The following is a 21,242-nucleotide window of genomic DNA, read 5'->3' on the forward strand; positions in this document are numbered from 1 at the left end:
CCAAGGTAATTTTTAATCTTGACAAAAAAGTTTGTAGCTTACATGTATCTTTATTCCTGTCAGAACATCAGATACATTATCTTTCTAGCAAAACTAAATGGTCCCTAATTCTAGAAAGGACGAAAAAAAAAAATGGATTCATATCTAATGTAGATGGGTTGTATCCTAGCACACTGTGTAAGACAGCTATTAGAGGTATAATATGAGTGTGTGTAGTGTGTGTATCCATGCATTGTGTGTGTGTACACGTTTGAGTGTCGTTTATATGTATGTGTTGTACTTGTGTGTGTATGAATTCTTTGTTGTGTGCTGTATTTGTGTGTCTGTTAACTGTGTTTTATGTTTCTGTGTCTGTGTTTTGTGTCTGTAGTGTTTTGTGTTGTGTTGTGTTGTGTTGTGTTGTGTGTTCTAAGTAGTCCGTCTGGCTAGTTAAAAAAAAAAGTTAAGTGCGACCCCTGTATCTGTGTGTGTTTGTGTGTGTATTTGTTTCATGTTGTGCAATCTAGTATCAAAAATTCACATGAAAGCCCGGTATGGCCTTTTTGTAACAACCCACTTCTGCAACCATTCGTAATTCTAGCGTTATTCAGCAGTAATAGTCAACAGAATTAAGACTGCTCACCTGCAACTGAACACTCACTGGCGCCGACGTTTGCGAGGAAATTCTCAATCAGTTGAAAGGGATGCTGTTAATGCATAATTCATCCACAAATACACTATTTGCACAGGGCTGCAAAGTGTGTCTCTAATTGGGGCACTCGGAAGTCTGTAAATCCAGCTGACGCTAGCCTGCTTCACTTAGCCTAATTTTTGCCCATGTTGGCACAGTCTTCCATTTTATACAGTGTATGTAACACTGCCAAGTAGCATTACATTTCTGTGTGTATCTGAGCCATTCATGGAATGTAAAGAATCTCAAGTATTTGGTGAATTGTCTTTGGATTTCAGAATTGAGTACTAGGGGCCTCATGCCTCTCTCACTGAACAGTGATGAAATATACATTGCCATCTTAAGTGCCTTTGGAAGAATTACAAAATGTCTTTGTTTCTGAATGGAGTGGCCTCGCTGTTACTGTACTTGTTGAAGAGCAGTATATGTAAAAAAAAAAGAAAAAAAAAGAAAGAACAAATATTGGTTGATTTATGGAAAAAGATTTTGTGAATAAAGGTTTTGTATGGTACGAGGACAATATGTGACAAATTAATTTGTGTTTGCTTCTATGTACCCATTTATTGAATATCATATACATTGTATGCTACAGAGTTTGTCCAAGCAAATTAGAAAAATGTTGCCAACAAGGACTGAGATATGATTATTATATGAGTATTGAACAAAAGAAATGAGAAATATTTCATATAAACCATGCCAGTGGCTTACCTTTCTCTATTCCCTGATTTTTCTCTTTCACAGCTTTCTTCGGCATGACGTCCCTCCTCATGATCGTGGCCAGCGCGGAGTACGAGGTCAACGAGCGACCCCTGGCCATCCGCCAGCTGCCGGAGATCTACACCCTGAGCTACTCGTGGTCGTTCTACGTCAGCTGGGCCGCGTTCGGCCTCTGCTTCGCCAGCGGCGTCATGTTCCTCATGGTGGCCCGCCAGTGGCACCTCGAGGAGGTGTGGCTCAAGAAGTCCCTCGAGGAGGAGAAGAAGAGGATGCCCCAGCAGCGGTACTCAAGGTCCAAGCTGATGCCATCCTTCTAACAGGAACCATCCTCCCACCCCTCCTCCTCCTCCTTCCAAATTTTGTTTCGTCCCTCCGTCTCAAAAAATGCCCCCCCCCCAAAAAAAAAGACTGCGTTATTCCATCGCTTGCCCTCGGTCTTCACATACCATCCCTCGTGAAGGTCTTCGCCACAGCTTTGCTGTCACGATCATTGCAATTACCATAGCAATGACTCTAATGCCATCCGCTGATTGGTTAATTCCTACCCATCGCCATGGTAACTGCAATTACTGTGAGATGCAGTTACTGTAAAGTGCTCTAGCACATAGGACCCTGACCTTTTTTAATCAAGTTTGAAATAAGAGTACTTGCAATTAAACATCAGTCGACACACACACACATAAATTCAAAAAGAATCAAATTTCGGTAGGGGCTGTGTGTTAGAAAGCTTGCCATAGAAAGTGACAATTTGATGGTGATGTCTGACGTGGTAGTAGTGAAAAGGGGGATATTGAGTACACAAAAGTAGAGATTTTGGATGGGATGTATTCAGACTAGCAATAATCTCATCAAATATCTATAAGATTCCATAGCGTTCCTCCTCAGTACAATAGCAATAACAACAAGTCCTATGTGGTGTCCATTGGATGGCTTGGACAATTCCAAACGCTCCATACGTGACATAGAATTCCGCTGTGAAATATTCAGGAAAGAATAACCACGAGAATTCTTCAGTTGTCATTCCCAAGTGATACATACTCTGGCATAAATTTGATGTACAGTCGAAGAGATTGAGCCATGTAAACAATAATCCATGTGTCTCTGCATTATTTGAAGAACAATTATATTTGTCACCACTTTTATGCATCATTTGATTGAATCAGGGTGATGTTATGCAATACACTCGCTTGCATGTAGCCTGACTGAAATATTAAACAAATCAGATTATCTGGAAAGTACATCCTTTTTGAGCATTTGAAGCACAGATATAGGATTTTTTTTTTCATTCAAGGAGGAGTTACTTGTACCTGTACCAAATTGCATAATTGACTCCCTGTGATGGTAACTTTCTACAATTACAACAAGCCTGCATGCCAGCACTCTCTCCCATTTAGACTGGAGGGGGCTCAGTTTGGTATATCGAGACCACTCTCCTCTGTCCAAATGCTTGTATTTCTATACTCTTTCCTGCTTCTTTTTTTTCGTTTGCGTCAGACTGGTTTCGCAGTTGGCAAGTAGGCTGGGCACATTTGCAGCATAAACCAGGTTGACTCGTTTAATATCTTTCTCCAATACTGGTAGTAGACTTGCACATCACATCAGCACAACGCACAAGGCTCTTCCGAAGACTGCCGTCTGCACGGGTGACACTCGTCAATTTATATTTTATTTGCTTTGCAGTGCTAAATACTTATCGCAAACCAAGGGCCCATATACTAAATGCTTTCCACATCAGAATGTTGTGTGTCAATATATAATTTACATATATATTAGATACTGGATACTTGGCGAGTCTGGAAACATCTTTCTGAAGATCTTGACGCTCAATCAGCATTTGCTATGGCAGCCATAATTTTAGTAAGTTACCATAACAGGAGAGTTCTTCATGCAGCAAGTTCTTTGTAATGATGATGATGATATATTTTATCAAAACAGTCCTCTCACACAAATTGTTTTTGCAGCCCCTTTACAGAGAAAAATAATGCAGAAAAATCAGTGAGTGAAATGAATAAGTCTTCAGATATTTCGTAAAAATTGCAAGCGAAGTCACGTCACAGTGTGGGTGTTTGATGGAAGCCAGTTCCAGGGGGAAGATGAATAGCATCGGAAAGCATCATCACCCGTTACTACTTATCAAAAAGTTCCAGGTTCATGGGTAAAGGGTACTGTCTGTTGATGCATGAAGCAAGTACACAGATCTTAGGTGGGAGTGTATTTCGAGGAAAGATACGAACAAAATTTGCCGTGATCAGTGTAAGATATTCCAAATGTCAGCCCACAAAGAAACTTTTCTTCCAGCTTTGATAAAGATCCATCTCTGTGAGAAAAGATGCACCCCTTTTTTTTAAGGGACGTCAATGTCTTCTCGTGAGAAATGAAAACAAAAAACCCCGAAACGGGAAACGGCAAACATCTTCCAATGGTAAAAGATACATTGTATGTCATTGCACTTACTAATCCTGAGAACATGAAAGTCAGCCATAAAAGACCATAGTAGGGATCAAATATCACCCAGCAAATTTGTCCTCGATCAATTCCGGTGAAAGTTGGAAACTTTTTGAGGTTTGAAAAGTAATACCCTCTTCAACTTGCTCATGGAACCATGCAGAAGAAATGAGTAGGGATAATGTTCTACTTGCGCAGGCCAAATATGCCAGACTATATAGTTACCTTTAATACTTTGAGGGATTGACGATGTCGAGGTTGTGGGTTAGGAAAGCACACATGGCATGCTGAAATGCACCAGTTTAGCTCGCTGATGATTATAAATAAGAGTCTGAAATTTGTATGAGTTCAAGCCATTGTCTTTCTCAAACTTTACAGTAAGCATTTGTACCATGACCATTTCCCTGTGCAGGTTTAATAGGAATATTTTCCTCTCCTTTTGTTTTTGTTTTTCTTTAGATAGCCATTTGCTCATTTGTCATAAGCACTGGATGTATAGTATGGTTGGTGTGAAGAACTGAAGACATTAGATTATCTACATGCACATTTTATGAACTCGCTGCTATCGATGTATAAATAGGGCTGATAGCCAAATGTATGGTACAATTATGGCTGAGGTATGTTTAACGTTTTCCATGTATAGCCGAAATGTATGGTATACAATAATGGCTGAGGTATGTTAACATTTTCCATTTATAGAATTATTATCACTGTATACCAGGAGATAACATGCTACACAATAGATTGTATCTGTGTATTTAACACATGTGTAAAAACTATACTCATGCAGCAAGGAATCTAAAGGAACCCAGTGTATTCAATCTTGAGTAGCTACAATTAAGGACAGCCGTGTACTCATTGAGGTAGTGTGTGTACTTTCAACAGTAAGGCTGATATAACAAAGTGTTTCAAATATATCACTCAGATATGGCTCAATATTTATGATACTATGATACTACTCAACATATTAATTCACCAGGTTAATTAAGAATTAGTAATAAGTCATTTACAAGGTATGTATGAGATGGCATACTGATTTATCAAATATGATACGACTGAATATATCTACAGTCAGATTTGGAAAAAAAAATGCTATAGACTTTTAACAATGATATTGAGATCTTTACATATATGCCTAGGACTCTGGTTTTGTAATGTCAAGTTTGATGAGGTATAGCCAGTTAACCTTTTTATTACCATTGCCCATCTGTTTCCATACAATGTCAGTGGTGTTTTTATTTTTCATTACAACAAAGATCATGCTGTGGAGGTTGAATGGCAGGATTACAATAGGTATTGGGGATGTACTGCCCTGATGTACATTTGTATCGTACTTGACTAGTATCAGCATGAAATGGTATTAAAAAAGTATCAAAATGTTTGCATCAGACATGGTTCAACACACCGTAAAAGAATGAGCCATTTATGGTGTATCCAATTTTGTTACAGTTACCTCGACGTTTACCATCAACACATGTGCTGTTGTAAGCATTATAAAGGTTGCATCTGAAATGTTTTGACAGACTATAAAATATATGGCATATGATATATTGAATAATGTTATTGTTGACTCGCAAGGTCAGCATACATTGTGCGCTGTTTCTCATGCATATATTTGTGTGTCCTTACGTGGACTGTGTATTCGTCAACATACCCCTCACCGTATCCCACTTGGCCATTTGACCATGCAATAATGAATGAATAATAATTTTCATTCTTACCTTATATTGATTTTCAAGCTTGCATTCTGCATATTGACACCACTATTGTGTTGTGCAAGCCTGTGCGTCGACGCTGTTTCATCTGGCACCAGGACAGAAACACTGGGTTTATTGGTATGCATCACAAGCATACTCCTGTATATCACACAGATGAAGGCATAGCATATGCCACTACACAACACTTATTCATGCATATTAAGTTTCTCGTTTAGTATCACATATTGCTGGGGGATTTTGTTTTGGTACTGCTTGGGTTTCTTTAAGGGACAGATGTTTTATCGATATATGTCTGCCTCAGTTTCTGACGTTTAATAGCAGTGAGAGGCAAGGTTATGTGAGGACAAGGGATTCAGAGTTGTTTACGTATATCTAGAATTTGGGGTAACATCGTGCATTCTTGCATATTGTGTGTGTACAGTACTTCGCCCACAAAATGTCTCTTTAAGCACTGTTGTGGTTTAAAGGGAACAAAAGTCTTTGTATGCTTTGTATTGCCAATTTATATTCTTACCAGTTCTTGCTGCCGATTTTTTATTATTATGAATACATTCAGAGGTTTGACAAGATGGAGTTCAGTTTTCATTTGAACTTCTATGGAGCTGATAATTGCTCCATCAGGTAAATTTTTTTTCAGGCTTGTTATCATGATTGTGCATAAGTATGAAAGTGAATATTTGATAAGTATGAATACCTTGAGAGTCTTGTTTAAGTGAAACACAATGTATGCTGGGTTACTTTTTTTGTTGCAACAGTTTGTTTCTTTTTTGCCATCCTCTCTTGATATCAGCAGCATTCATTTTGAAGATAATTGAGAAAGACAAATCAGGGAAATCTCATATATTAAAGTCGGTCAGGACGACATCTTTTTGAGGCTCTGAATGTGTGTATAAAATGCATCAAATACATTCCCGTCGGAAATCAGGAACACAAGAGTCTCGATTTGGAAACACAAACAAATACTTGCCGCATTTTTGCTCACATATTTCTTGTGAGAGCATAGGCCTGCTGTGAAATATCATCCTGAGCTTAAAAAAAGAAAAAAGAATCTGAAATGCTATACTCCCATTCATTCCAAAACTTGGAAATATCCTGGTGTGATTTTTTTTTTCCATTTCCTGAAAAAAATGAAGCTGATCTGAAACTGATAACTGTTTTGTTGTTGTTGTTGCTGTTTTCTTGTTTTGCCTGCATGAAAATTCACTGGGGAAGAATAACATCGCAGTGACACATAGTCTAATATGACTGCTACAAGGCTTTGAATATTCTCCCTAGCTCAATCTCGTATGCACTGGGTTGATTCTCAAAAGGGAATATATGCGTAGCTTTATCACATAGGATGTTGTCATTGGCCTTTTAAGTCAAAAGTCCTTTCCCCTTATCTTGAAAAAACTAGTGACATAGATGAGGAATGTTTGTAATTTTTTATTTTTTTTATTTTTTTTTTGGGGGGGGGGGATGGATTCAGGAAGGGAGTCAAGCATATATTTGACATCTGCCTGTTTTCTGTCGTGTAGTTAAAATCTTGATTTGGATTATATTGTTTTAAAGCTGAATTATTTCCCACAGATTGATGGAAGTTGAGAAACAAAAGCAACAGATTAAACTCCAAAACTGGAGTTAAAATCAGACAAATATTGTGTCAGCTAGAAAGACAAGTTGAATGCTGCCATTAATACTTGGCCCGTTGGAGCCTCATGCGACCTACGTGATGTCTGTGGACATCTCGAAACGTTCGGTAGGGAGCAGGTTAAGTTGTCTAAGGAGGCACATTGCTGGCACATCGGGATAGCCGTTGTGGTCACATCATTCAATCGGCACAGAGAGGCGCTGATGACTTTCGCAGCCTGTAGTCCGTAAAGATTGATGGCAGTGTTTGCATGGGGATAAATCACAGATGAAAATCTGATCGGTGTGTTAAACTACGTGTTTACGTTTAGCAAAGAGGTTGCCATGACTGTGCGACCTGCATGAAACACATTCTGTCATATTGACACTCTGATATAAGCAATATGGGGGAGAAAGATTTGTTGACAAAAATTTGTATAATATGGGACTAAGGAGAGGGGTGTAAAACTCCCCTCTCATTCTACATGTAAACCCAAGAAACTGCCCATGGCTTTGTAATCTGCATGTATCATGGATGTGTATCGTATTGCACGGTATGTATAATGTTAACAGAAGAGATCAGTTGTGCATTATTAACATCCAACAAATTTTAATGGTTGCACCTGATTGAGATATTGGGTTACAGAATGTCTGTATAGCCCCTAGCGAAGAAGATGTGTGATGTGTTGAAACTATGGTGCGACCATTAAAATTTGTTGGACGTTAAGAATGTATTAATACTTGATAAAATCTTTTCATATTCTGGGTACCGGAACTAACACTTTGACTACAGATCCTCATCATATTGTGGGGCATGATACAGTGTTTTCATTGCTGCAACCCACATGAAGATTGGTGGGTGGGACTATCAGTGATCTGTAATGACAGAGTGAGCTCTGCTCTAGATGAAAGTTGCTACGAGTTCCGTCGTTGGCAAGAGCGTGGCCGTCCGTGCCAGAAGAATACAGTTTCTAAATGTTTTGCCAGCATTTCAAGCAGCAAAGCTTTAGCTAATATAATAGCTACAATGGATAACTCGTTGGGAAGTGAATTCAGTAAATGTGTGTACTGATTACACAAGGATATATGTCCTACTGGGTTTGTTGCATTAACTTTTGTGAAGGAAAGCTCATGAAAAAAGGTTTTAGAAAGAGCAAAACAGTATCATGGAGAAAACAGTTTAAGTAGTTTGCAGTTATCTAATGATGTCAATATGTGAAACATTTAATAGTCGCCAGTAATTTAATCAATACTAGTGATCCTATGTCAATATTTCTTATATCATAAATTTTAATGATAATGAATATTGAAAAAACAACAATAAGCAAATGTAATGCCAGTATGTAAAGAAGCCAAGAATGTACAAGCCAGTAAACATAAAGAAACGGAATGTAATTGATTGTTCATTTCAGCTGATAAAGTTCATTGATATTCTCTCGGCAATGTCTAGGTTATGTGTGAAGTTGTAGGTATGTAAAGGTATTATATGATAAATATTATTGTGTATTTCAGATGGAGTCATATGATGCAAGTTTATGCAAGAAACAATTTAACCAATTTACCAAGTTGCCTTATGTAAAATGTGTGTCATAGCAAGCAGCTGTAGTCTGTGGTTAGAAAAAAGAAAAGAAAAAGAGAATGTATTCATACAAGTACGTAGAAGTCTCAATATCAAAGGCTCTAGTTTCCTATATATATTGGTTTTGTACATAATCATTACTACATTCTTACTGCAAGATGAAAAAAAGAAGAAAGAAAGCAGAATAATGTGTAAATTTTGTGTAAGACATGTATGCCTGTATAAAATATGCTTGGTAAATTGCATACATTTGTGTATGCCTGTGAGATGCTGAGATTATGAATATGTTGTACTTGTATACAGATATATATTTCACATGGAAATGTGCTGGGTAGTGAAAGTTATATACCAGGATCGATATGCACCTTTCCATTCTTGTTCTCTTCTCTCTTTTTATCTCTTTCTCCTTCTGCACCCATCTCCACCTCCTCCCCCCCCCCCAAAAAAAAAAAAAACAACACCTTTCTTCCCTCAAGCTTAGGATATATGTTTCATGATGTGGCTATTGCAAAGCAGGTACACAGATTAGATTTCAGAGCCATGTATACCAGTACATCTCATTAGTAGGCATGCGTATTGAAGGGTGTGTATCCTTGCTTTGATATGATATATCAAAGATTATATCATATATCTTTGATATCATAGATATATCAGATATTGTATATTACAATATATAATACAATACATCAGATCTAAATGATATGTATATCTAATGGGGCATTCGGATCTCTACTGGACAAAATTATAGTGATGAGATGTTACAGTAATCCAGTTGAATATGATTGCCTGGAGTCATATGTTAGTGAACATATGATTTGGCGAAAATTCATACAGACATTATGAACAGATTTTATACCTGTGGTTTGATATCATAAGGGCTTATCTCATTCTACTGTTCGTAAGCACAGATACCGTGCAATACACAGCATTTCAGTTCAGTTCACGTTTATTTTAAGCATTGTGTGGTTAGAATCGAGGGATGTGCATTCATCACTATGTCAGTACACCACAAGCTTCTTCCTTGCTTGTCTGCTTTGATTTTAGACCTGCAAAGCGAGATGAGAGGTGGATTTTATTCCCCCCCCCCCCCACTCCCTCCCATCTCTGTTGGGCTTGTTACACACTGGCCTTGGAGCTCGTGAGAAGTATATTTGACACCGCGAGGATGATTATATGCAATACAGCTTACACATTCCTTCAGTGGGTTCATATTGGATTTTCTCTGCGTGGGGGGTCTGTTGAACTCTGTGCATCACATGTTACGGGTTGGTTCATGATGCATTGGAAGATGAGATTTATTTTGCAGTGTGAACACACCCATTGTCTATACTGCAACTTTTTTTTTAGTGGTGCATTTCACATTGGGGGGAAAATATGTGTATGTTGCACTCAGAAGATATTTTATGCACTCTGCAGTTAAGTCCAAAAATTACCAAGTGAAACATTATTACTTGTATGCTGCTGCTGTGGTATATTCCTTCAAATTGAGAGCTATGTAAAATTTTCATGTGGAATTTATGTCAGAAAGTGATTGCCACCTGTTTTGGCATTTTTTGATTTTTAGTTTTTATGTAGTAAAATTCCAGACTGTAGGAGTACAAGGTATACATGACATCATCTTCCTGCCTTTAGACAAGGAGTTATTACGCATATGAAGGTCAGAACAAGGGCACAGCATCATCAGTCATGGTGCTTTAATCCATTGACCCGAATGCACGCAGGTGGTTTAAACTTAGACCATGGTACAAAATTTGTACCATGGTCTAAAATTAGCGTGAGATAGGCATACCTTTGACATGCGTGTATCAATGCGCATTTGCTATTGGACATCTGCTTACATACCCAATCTGTCAATCATATTTATTCAGAAGAAATTTGCTTAAACCATGGTTTAAACGATGGTTTCAATTGTACCACCTTCGTGAATTCAGGACATTGTGTACGGGAACCTGATAGGCCCTGTAGTAACCCAATAGGAATTACAGAATCTTGGAGACAATGGGTTAATATGCATTGTACAGGGTCTATCATATGGCATTGGGGGTGGGAGGAGGATTAGGATGTACCATTCTTGAGATGGGGAGGGTTTAAGAATTTCTGCACGCCCTCACCAATAACTTGTGCGTCATGTGGTCCACCTTTGTGCGCACCGCCCATGTACGCCGGCCACCACAACGCACCTGCCTGATGTGAAATACGATACCGTCCGGGAAGGGATTAACATCGCATGCGCTATTCGGTGCAGTGCGAATTGTGCAGAGTCACAGGCTGATGGAGTTGTCATATGATTGTGGTTAGGGGAGGAAAGTGGCCACAGAACTGCCAATAATGATTGGGACATATTATATGAAGAGTTCGATTGTAAAAGTGAGTTGAATCCATTCTTATTCTTTATTTGCAATAAACCTGCAAAAAGATAATGAAAATCTAAAGAAAAACAAGCCTTAGGATATTTTTCATCCTGACTTCTAAAAAGATTCCTTGTAATGCAACAGGTGAATTGATTGGGAAGGCTTTATTTTGCTCTATCTGATGATGGACTCATTTTTCTAAAATTATTAGAAATGGCACTTAAGCCATTTTGCAATGAAACTCTTCACATCTAATCTGTGTGTGTGGGGGGGGGGGGGGGGGAGGTAAGGACCGTTTTCAACATAATTAGCATGAATGTATATTTACATCAAAGAGAAGAAATTATTATATTTGAATCATTAAGAGAAGAAAGTATCGGATGCTCAGTATGTGTGATGATAGCACTGTTCACTTTTGCTAGCGAGAGTGAATTACATACGTAGCAATGTAAGACAAAATTTGTCAATAGCTATTCTGTTTCTGCCATATTTCCGTATCAATAGCCTATAAAGGAGCATACCATTTTCTTCTCTTTATTTAAGGAAAATATGTATAACTCCCTAGGTCAGCAGAATCCACCTCAATCAGAATCATGAATCATGAATTTATTAGGTGTTGTTTGCTCATCCACAAGTGATGAGGTCATATAAGAAATGACAATTTAGCATTCCAGTAGTGTTTTACAGCTGAGTTGGTTTACGTCATTCACAATATCTCAGTGCACACAACAGGCGCTATAAGCAAATGAAATATTTGATAGGTATTCATTGACATTTCCAAGATGCTATTCATAGTTTGTGTGTAGTCACAAATATCATTCAGTAACATTTGCAAGGTACTATTCATGGATAACATTCATTAACATTTGCAAGGTACAGTGCGTCAGCTGAGAATGAGAAGGGCGTTAAGTTGTCTCGACCACTATGGGTTTAGTGGCAACTTAACGCCCTTCTCAGTCTCACCCGACGAGTGTACTATTCACAGATACATTGAGTCACAAATGACATTCATTAACAATTGCAAGGTACTATTTATAGATATGTGTGGTCATGAATAACTTCCAGTAACATTTGCAAGGTTCTATTCATACAATATGTGGAGTCATAAATAACACACATGGGACTATGACTTCATGACTGGTCCAAAACATGTGTGTTTAGTACAACCATTGTTATTATCTATGTTGTCTAGTACACTTAACACCTCGTTCACAATGGAACACAATAGAACAGCAGGTAAAAATGATATATGTCCATGTACATCATCGGAGATAGTCATATTTCTCGTTTAAATTTTTTTTCCCCCTTATCAATGTCAGAGCTGTCCGTCAGTACTAATTGTCTTGTCTATTTATTACATCGCATCGGCTGAAATCAATGACTTTTTACAAGCTGGAGCAATATTTTCTAGTATTCCAGTCAGCCAATACCTGCCAAGTTGAATGACTGCCATTAGGTGAATCAAGGCTTGTATTGTGTCCATGCTGTCAGTAATCAAAAAGAAGCAGAATGAGATAACTGACTCTGTCATCGGGTAGAGTTCAGTATTATGAAGCATGCCTTTAGTGAGTCTGATAATTACATATCACAGTTTGTTGAAAAGGAGTTGTATAAGGTTGTTAACTCTACTGACCATGCATGACGTTAATTCCCTGATATCACTCGGTTGGTAGCATTTGTTCATTAGGCATTTATGAACAGATCTATTCCAATGTTAAGGCCCTGCAGTGTATCTAACATGTACTTGATAGTTTTGGAAATATGGGGGTTCGTTGATTTATGTTGTCAAATGTTTATCTATGTTGTATTGAGGTTCGCAGAGGTACACCCCCCCCCCCCCCCCCGTAATTTTCGAACATGTCCAAAATTTTGAGCATATGACAATAGAGTGGTCAAAAGCTTTGAAGAAAATATTTTGTCTGGGAATTCTTTCAGTGAATTTACAAAATTTTGAGGATAAACAATATGTATGATTAAGATGCCCTATGTATACGCTTTAGTGCGTCTAGGCCTTGGCCATCCAAATATATTCCTTCAAATAGGCACATGGTGACTGGGTATTGGAAAGAATTTATTTTAGGAGTGCACATTCTGCGGAAGCCTACCTAGTTTTGTGATATCTATGAAGTGAATTAATTTGTATGGTATACGACTGTCTCGTCACTCAAGAAGCAAAGGTATTTTAAAGTGTGAAACTCCATACTCACTGAGTTTCCTTTGGGATTTCACTAAAAATTATATGACACTCTGCCTAAACTGTGCTGATACACTTTTTGAGTGATTGGTTTTCAGTGTAGCAGATACTCCTGCATTGCACATAGGAAATTGCTGTTGAATCATGTGCATTGACAAATTATTATACCAATTATTTACAAATTACTACCACTGTGAGTGTCATCTGTTGACCCATGTAGCCTTTGGATTTTTTTATTTATTTATTATTATTATTTTTTTTTTTTTGCTGGACACAAAATGGAGGAAAACAGAAAAACTCAAAGCGAACATGTAGAGAGGGTTTGCCACGGCTGCATGTTTCTACATCACGTTGCACACAGGGCTGGGCTTTCGCAGAGGAATGCTGCTCCCCACAAATTCCGAACCCTGGCATGAGTAGAAGTCTGTCATATTCATTCACATTTACCTTTTATCACATTTGATGGTGAGGAGAGTTTCGAAGGGGGTACATTGTCGCTAACGACACCGACTGGTAATGTAATTTCTCGTAGCGGATGGGATTCGGGACACATGTATGTTTACCAGCCTAATGACATTAGCTGCGAAAGTAGATTATCTCGGCACATAAGAATACAAATGTGAATCTCTCTCTCTCTCTCCATCTCTCCCTCTCTTCTCCTCTTATCTTTCTCTCTATCTTCTCTTTCTTTTCTTTCTCTATCTCTTCCTTTTCTCTATCTATCCCTCTCTCCCATCTCTTCCTTTCTCTATCTTTCTCTATCTCTTCCTTTTCTCTATCTATCCCTCTCTCTCATCTCTTTCTTTCCCTATCTTTCTCTATCTCTTCCTTTTCTCTATCTATCCCTCTCTCCCATCTCTTCCTTTCCCTATCTTTCTCTATCTCTTCCTTTTCTCTATCTATCCCTCTCTCCCATCTCTTCCTTTCCCTATCTTTCTCTTCTCTTCCTTTTCTCTATCTATCCCTCTCTCCCATCTCTTCCTTTCCCTATCTTTCTCTATCTCTTCCTTTTCTCTATCTATCCCTCTCTCCCATCTCTTCCTTTCCCTATCTTTCTCTATCTCTTCCTTTTCTCTATCTATCCCTCTCTCCCATCTCTTCCTTTCCCTATCTTTCTCTATCTCTTCCTTTTCTCTATCTATCCCTCTCTCCTATCTCTTCCTTTCCCTATCTTTCTCTATCTCTTCCTTTTCTCTATCTATCCCTCTCTCTCATCTCTTCCTTTCCCTATCTTTCTCTATCTCTTCCTTTTCTCTATCTATCCCTCTCTCCCATCTCTTCCTTTCCCTATCTTTCTTTATCTCTTCCTTTTCTCTATCTATCCCTCTCTCCCATCTCTTCCTTTCCCTATCTTTCTCTATCTCTTCCTTTTCTCTATCTATCCCTCTCTCCCATCTCTTCCTTTCTCTATCTTTCTCTATCTCTTACATCTTCCTTGTATGGTAACATGCAGCATGTATAAAATTAACAAAGTCATGGACTGAAACTAATAGAATGCCATGGATTGCAAACAAAACAAATTCCATAACACACTCGCTTATTTAGGACAGACACCTATATCTTTTTCATCTAGGTCAACATGTAAACATCTTCTCAGTTTGGTATGATTACTATAAATAGGTATATTTCATATAACTGGATGGTTTAGTTTATTCACTACAAAAGAGACTGTATAATGTATTGATTTAAGATGCCTCCATGTCTATACATAATCAGGAATGACATATAGAAATACGGAGTTATTTCATCATAGATAATCTTGACATCTTGAATAGCATACTTCACAAATCATTTGTCGCAAACTATTTGTCTTGTATCTCTACATACAACACAACTATTAAAGTAAAAAGCTGTGGTGATTTACTGTAGGCTTCAATTTTGAATACCATTTAATGTCATAATCTCACCATAACAAACATTTATTTGATTAAAAGAATGAACATATATAAAAGTTATATCACAATACCTATATCTGTAGAGACCAGGTTAGTGGGTATGTATTGTATAACTTATCCATAGATTTATAAAGCTCTCATTAATCTGATAAAATTTTATCTGAAAATTAATTGTTGTATTTATACTCTCACATGTTGATAGTGTTTGGAAAGTTGAATTTTGGCAGTTTTATGATCCAGTGTTAGGAGGGAAATATATGGCATTCAGTATAATTGTTTTACAGGCATAAGTATATTAAGTTAGTGGATTTTGTTTTGCTTGAAAAAAATTTTGACACGGTTTGTTTTAAATGAGTTTTTTACAGTTTTTTTTTCATTCCATGATCAAATTCTGTCTTTTCCTTGTACATGATTATCATAGGTCTGTGTGAACAAAAGATTTGTTAAAATGCAAATCTCAGCTTTTGCTTTTCAAACCTGTAATCCGAGTGCCTTGCAGATGAATACAAAATTTGCGCACAGTCAGTTCCTTCAGTCTAAAAACTGTGATATATTGCATGTGCTTCTTTAGATTTGAAGTAAATGGAAATTTTGACAAAACAAGTTGGTTATTTCAGCCATTGAAAAGATGAACAAACTTTAATGGTCTGACTTCCTTGGACAGCCTCAACTAGAACTGGAACAGAGCAGAACAAAAACAAATCAGGTTTTCTTCTGTCATTCCAATCTATTTCAAACTATCTGCAGGTAGATGTCAGTCAAAAGGAAGGTCAATGGGAGTGTTGCAGTAGAATTACACACAATGCGGTGCAACTTGGTACCTACATGTTAATGGTGCATGTTGTTTGTCATTGCTTTGAATTTATTTAGCATCTATTATTTCAACAACAACAACAAAAAAACATTTACACCAACTCTTTCACATTAATTATTTTTTTCTTACGATTTCTGTAAAAAAAAAAAAAAAAATATAGGAATTAATCTATACATATAATTCATAACTGTTGGTTCCCTTCAGGAGCTTCTATTTGAAAGTTACATAACTTGGTGTAGTCTTCTACTCAGACTTGTATCAGATGATCCGTGACCAGTCACAGATGAAAAGCAAAGTGTTCCTTGAAAGCATGGGTTTAGGTATATTCTTTTGGGGTTTTTTGCTACATGTTGTCAGAAAGCTGTGTTTTGCCCAACTCTCTTCGAAACATTCTGCAGTTGAGAATTTGTGAAATAAGAGAATAAAGCAGGGGTAAATGCGTCCGCTAACATCAGTTGAATTCCATGTGATTTTGGCCAGTCGATAGCTTCCTAACAGTCTCCAGTAGATAAGCCCCCTGGTCTTCCCTCTCAGCAGACTACAGTCATATATCAACCAAAGAACAGAACAGGAAGAAAAAACGTCAGGGCAACACTTCATGAAACTTTTAATACAGTAGCCATTTAAATCTACTGTTTGAGCAATTGGAATCATTTCATCTGATTGGCTGAGAGTAAATTCTCATTGTCAGTGAAAATCGCTGACAAAACCCTTCATGAAGTGCTTCTAAGTTCATGTGAAACTCTTTGTTAACATTTCAACAATCATTTCATTTTATGATAGTGAAGCAATCTATAATGATTTCTTCCCAGAAAAAAAAGAAAAAAGAAATGAAGATGAGGGGGAGAAAGTAGAAACGCATGACTGAACACAACAGTGATTCAGGTCACATTCATATTCTGTTTCAAAACCAGAGAATAGTTTCACACTTTTATCATTGCATGTTTACACTGGAACATTTATGATAAAGTTGACCTTATTATTGTGAAAGTACATAAAACTTCCCATTCTTAATTCAATATGTACCCATACCCAACCATGCTGCTACTTCATATCAGATTAAGTTTGGGGAGGTCTTGGTCTATTCTTGGCAGAAGTAAGTAATACAATGTACTGAAAAATTTACAAGATCATTCCACTAGATATGCCAATATATCAAGGATTATGGCAGCCAGCAGTTTAATTTGAATACTGTTTTGTCTCTGTGTATTTGTCATATAGAATAGATTTTTTTTTTTTAATTCATATTCTGCCAAACTGTGGCAATATCAGCAATGCTGAAATTGAGGAGAGAAAACTTTATGACTAAAAATTTGATTTTTGAGGGTTTTACCAGTGATCATGAATTTGTAATGCTATGTGAACACGTTCTGATGGGGTGATGAAGTGTGCTTGCAGTAATTCCTTGGATATATTTATAAATTATTTGGCTAAGTTTGTGTTACATCTGTTCCTGTTAATTCAACTTTATGACATCAATCTTCCAATTTTGCTGTCATTTTAATTTATTCAGTGAAGAGCGTTATTACTATTTCCTGACTTTTTATGTTGGCATTGAAAAGAAAGTTTGGTTTTTGAATTTTTGAGGTTAACTGTGTTGATAATGCAGTGAAAAGTCTATATTCTATAATTACTTTTTTTAAAAGAATGTTTGAATCAGTTTTGCTGCACCAGGCACCTTTTTTTTTTCCATCATGCTGCCGTGTTTATCTGTGAATGGAGGAATGTGGGCCGATTTGAGGAAGTTATCTAAGGGAGTGAGGCTGATAATTCTTGTGGTCCATCAAATGATACACATACAGCAATATTATACAGCATTTGATTCTTTTTCTGTGTGTGACTAACCAAATAATTATGTCCTATTTATGTCCTGTTGTTGTTATGCAATACTGAGGTGTTGTAGATATTAGTTTCCAAAAATATTTTTGCAAAGATGGAATGAAAGCAATATCCACATTTTACAAAATCAAGAAGACTTGTAGGCAAAATAACAAAATCCTACCAATAAGTTGATGCTAATGACAGTGATAGAGCATATAATCTCAATTGTGGGAACTCCTTGTGCATCTTGTTTTGTTTTGTTTTGTTTTCAAGTCAGGTTTTGCAGTCAGACATAAGGCACTTGAGACACACTGGAGCCCCATCATTTGAAAGTCCATACACACTCCAAGATTGAGATTGGCCTTTTTTAAGGTAGTCAAGAGTTTCTATGCAAGATGGGAAAGACTGAGTTACATACCAGTAGATTTCTTCCCAAAAGTGTTTTATATGGGTATAGCATGGTTTACTCTTTCATCTTACAGCAAAGATGAGACTGAGCAGCAATACAGGGAAAGCTATGTTGCTATGGTAACACCAGGGGTGTGGTTGTCTGGTGAATGAGCAACACTGGTTAAGTCACAGCAAGAAATGGTGGAGAATATTAGTAGAAGATCTCACTTTTACAGGACTTTCTTGAAACAATGAGATGAACCATCAGCTTGTTGATGGCATGACAGGGAAAAAAAAGTGAAGTGGGATGGGATTGTGCTCTCCAATGATACCACCAGTTTTGCTATGTTTTAAATAAGGGCAACTTATTATGGGATGTAACAAGACTGGACCAGAGTGAAGGTGCCCAAGAGACACTTGCAGGATTTGTGAGGTCACACTTGCTTGACCATGTAGTCTGCCATTGGATGTACTGGTAGCTTTTGCAGCAAGAGTGGACCAAGAGTTGGTAATGAGATGGTTGGACTGTGTAGCCCTCCTTTTTCCTCAGACAGGTAGCGGTGAAAGATGATTGGAGTTGGGAGTTTTATGGTCACAATGGTGTGATTAGTTTGCCATTAGATGTGCAGGTACATACGGTAGTTGGTTGTTGAGGGGACAAGATGGTCAGTGAGGTCAGTAGCATGACAGTTTTTGTCGCCAGCACACAGGTGCAGTGAAAGGGACCGGAGTTTGTCACATTGGAAGGTCATATTGGTGTGACCAGTGTGCTAGTAGATGGGCATATCGCTATCTTTTTTTTTTGGGGGGGGGGGTTGGAGGAGGTGGAGTGATAGTGATTTTAGGGTGAAAGAGGCTAGATTGTCCAAAGATCGACAGTTGTGCAATATGCTTTGGATTGTGACATGATGGCTGTATGGCAATCACATGATGAGGCTACCTCCGTCCACACCTCTGGCCGAGACCAGGTCCTGTTCCTACTGGCAATCTTGTGGTCCAGATAAATGGTTCGGTAGTATGCTGGCAGGACAGCTAATGGCTTGTTTGTTGATTCCAATTGAAGCTTTTCTCTGTCAGATCTGCTTGCAGCTGCATTTCCGGACATGTCAAAAGTGTGCATGACTTTCACTTAATCTCACCCAGTGGCGCCTATTCCAGAAGTACAGATGACTAGTTGTTAATGCATCATGCCAGTTTATCTGTGGTTAGTGTGAATGTATAGTAATTACACAGTAGCTTTTTACAACCAGTGTGAAGAGAATGTCAACAAAATGAAAGACTGCCAGGGATTGGGGAGCATTCTGTTTTGCAGGTCATCACACCAATAATGTCGGGACTTCATGCCATACACATGTGCAGTGAAAGAAATGACCTTTCATGAAATTGCAAAAGCGTCATGGCATGGTACTTCACTCCTTCTTCCAACCAATGTCAAATTAGGTTTTTCTTTTTCTTTTAATTGTTTTGTTTTGCTTTTTTTTTTGGGGGGGGGGGGTCACAGAAATGCATATCATTAATGTGTTGTATTTGAAGGAAAGGAACCCTAATTTTTAATTTGTAAATGTGTGCTATATGTTGTATTGCTAACATGAAAATGTTGCAAATGAGAGCAATTTTTACCACTAAGTGTGTAAATACTCTCAAAGATTAAATACACATACACACAAACATATGCACACACTATGGAGAGCAATGCATAGTGTATCCTCACAAGGGGGGGACATTGTGCTATAAAAGCTGCCTGTCTGTAAGATGCAGAAGGGCACACAGATGTGTGCAATAATGTCATTCTGCTTCTCTGCTTCCAGATATGACTAGAATAAGGCAATAAAGGTAAGAGCAGATGATCTCTGGCATCAGTTGACTCAGAGAAGTGTCAACTTGCATGCGTTATAACTCCACAAAGGCAGAAAAACTTAAAGGCTTTTATACCCAAAAATGACTTAACCCTTAAAATATTGCCTAGAATTCCAGAGACTTGTATTGATTGTGTATTAACGTATCATCACATATCATCACTTATCAAGGCATAAAGTTACACTCTGAAAACATTCAAGATATACTCTGTATTGATAATATATCATAATGTAGAGACGTAGGTATTGTGATGCTGGGCATATAGCATACAGGTTTACACCGTCATGTATCGCCACAATTGTAATTGTTTATTGGGTATACTCTTGAGGCTATTTATCTGTGTCTGGACACAGAATATATTATGTTTCCAACTGCTTTGAAAGCTGTCAAAGTTGAGTATGAAATATGCCATAAGCACTGGTTTGTGCTTGTACATTTTGTTCCATTTTCATAATACGTGTATGTGAATTTGCTTAGCAAGCCACAAAGTTCATCCAACTTCAAAGAATGCATTCTCTTGGTTGTTCCCCATCCTTTCTCCAGTTATGTTCAACAAGAAGGTTGTCAAATGAAACTGTAAGCCTGAAATGACCCATGCAAAGGCCAACCCGGAAAGGGAACACCAATGACACCATAAATAGTAATGTGGGACTAGTCAAAAATCATTTGTGACCTTCTTGGACAATTGGGCAAAGATTTTTTTTTTCTATGACTTTTTGACATCAATTTGAAATTTAAATTTGTTTGTTGGGTGAACTTTATTACTAAATTCAAAACTTCAATTTCTGGCTGTAGAATCTGTAGTCTGTTTTTCCAACAGAACTTACATGTCGGATGTGAAGAAGTTATATGCATTTTGAATAATCTGAAGACAGTTTGTGCTACCTTCCGATCCAGTCCTTTCTTTTTCTTCTTCATTCTTCTTTCGCTCTTTTCTGCTTCGTTGAATGAATTCGGCTCGAGAGTCTTTAAACGGCTTCAACTATTTATTCGGTGATTGTCACACTTTTCTATTAGTTGCCAGTGCAGATACAGGGTAATTTATACGAGGAATGTCAAATGTGCGTGATTGCTGCTGATTCTTTGTTGTTGTTGTTGTTGTTGTTGGGTTGGTTTCTTTTGTTTTTGAGTGACAGTATATGCTATGTATTCAAATATTATTGTGTGTATAATTTGAAAGGAG

At 37.6% G+C, this 21,242-nt stretch overlaps 1 protein-coding gene across 1 annotated transcript in view; it reads left to right on the plus strand.

The window, feature by feature from the left end:
• Positions 1-1,704, plus strand: part of LOC140231869 (uncharacterized) — a 49,285-nt gene extending 47,581 nt beyond the window's left edge. Inside the window, exon 4 of the mRNA XM_072312020.1 lies at positions 1,412-1,704. Within this exon, the coding sequence (XP_072168121.1) occupies positions 1,412-1,704 (293 nt within the window). The remainder of the gene's footprint in view (positions 1-1,411) is intronic.
• Positions 1,705-21,242: the final 19,538 nt, after the last annotated feature.

This window comes from Diadema setosum, chromosome 8, assembly GCF_964275005.1.
Source record: "Diadema setosum chromosome 8, eeDiaSeto1, whole genome shotgun sequence".
Lineage (NCBI taxonomy): Eukaryota > Metazoa > Echinodermata > Echinoidea > Diadematoida > Diadematidae > Diadema > Diadema setosum.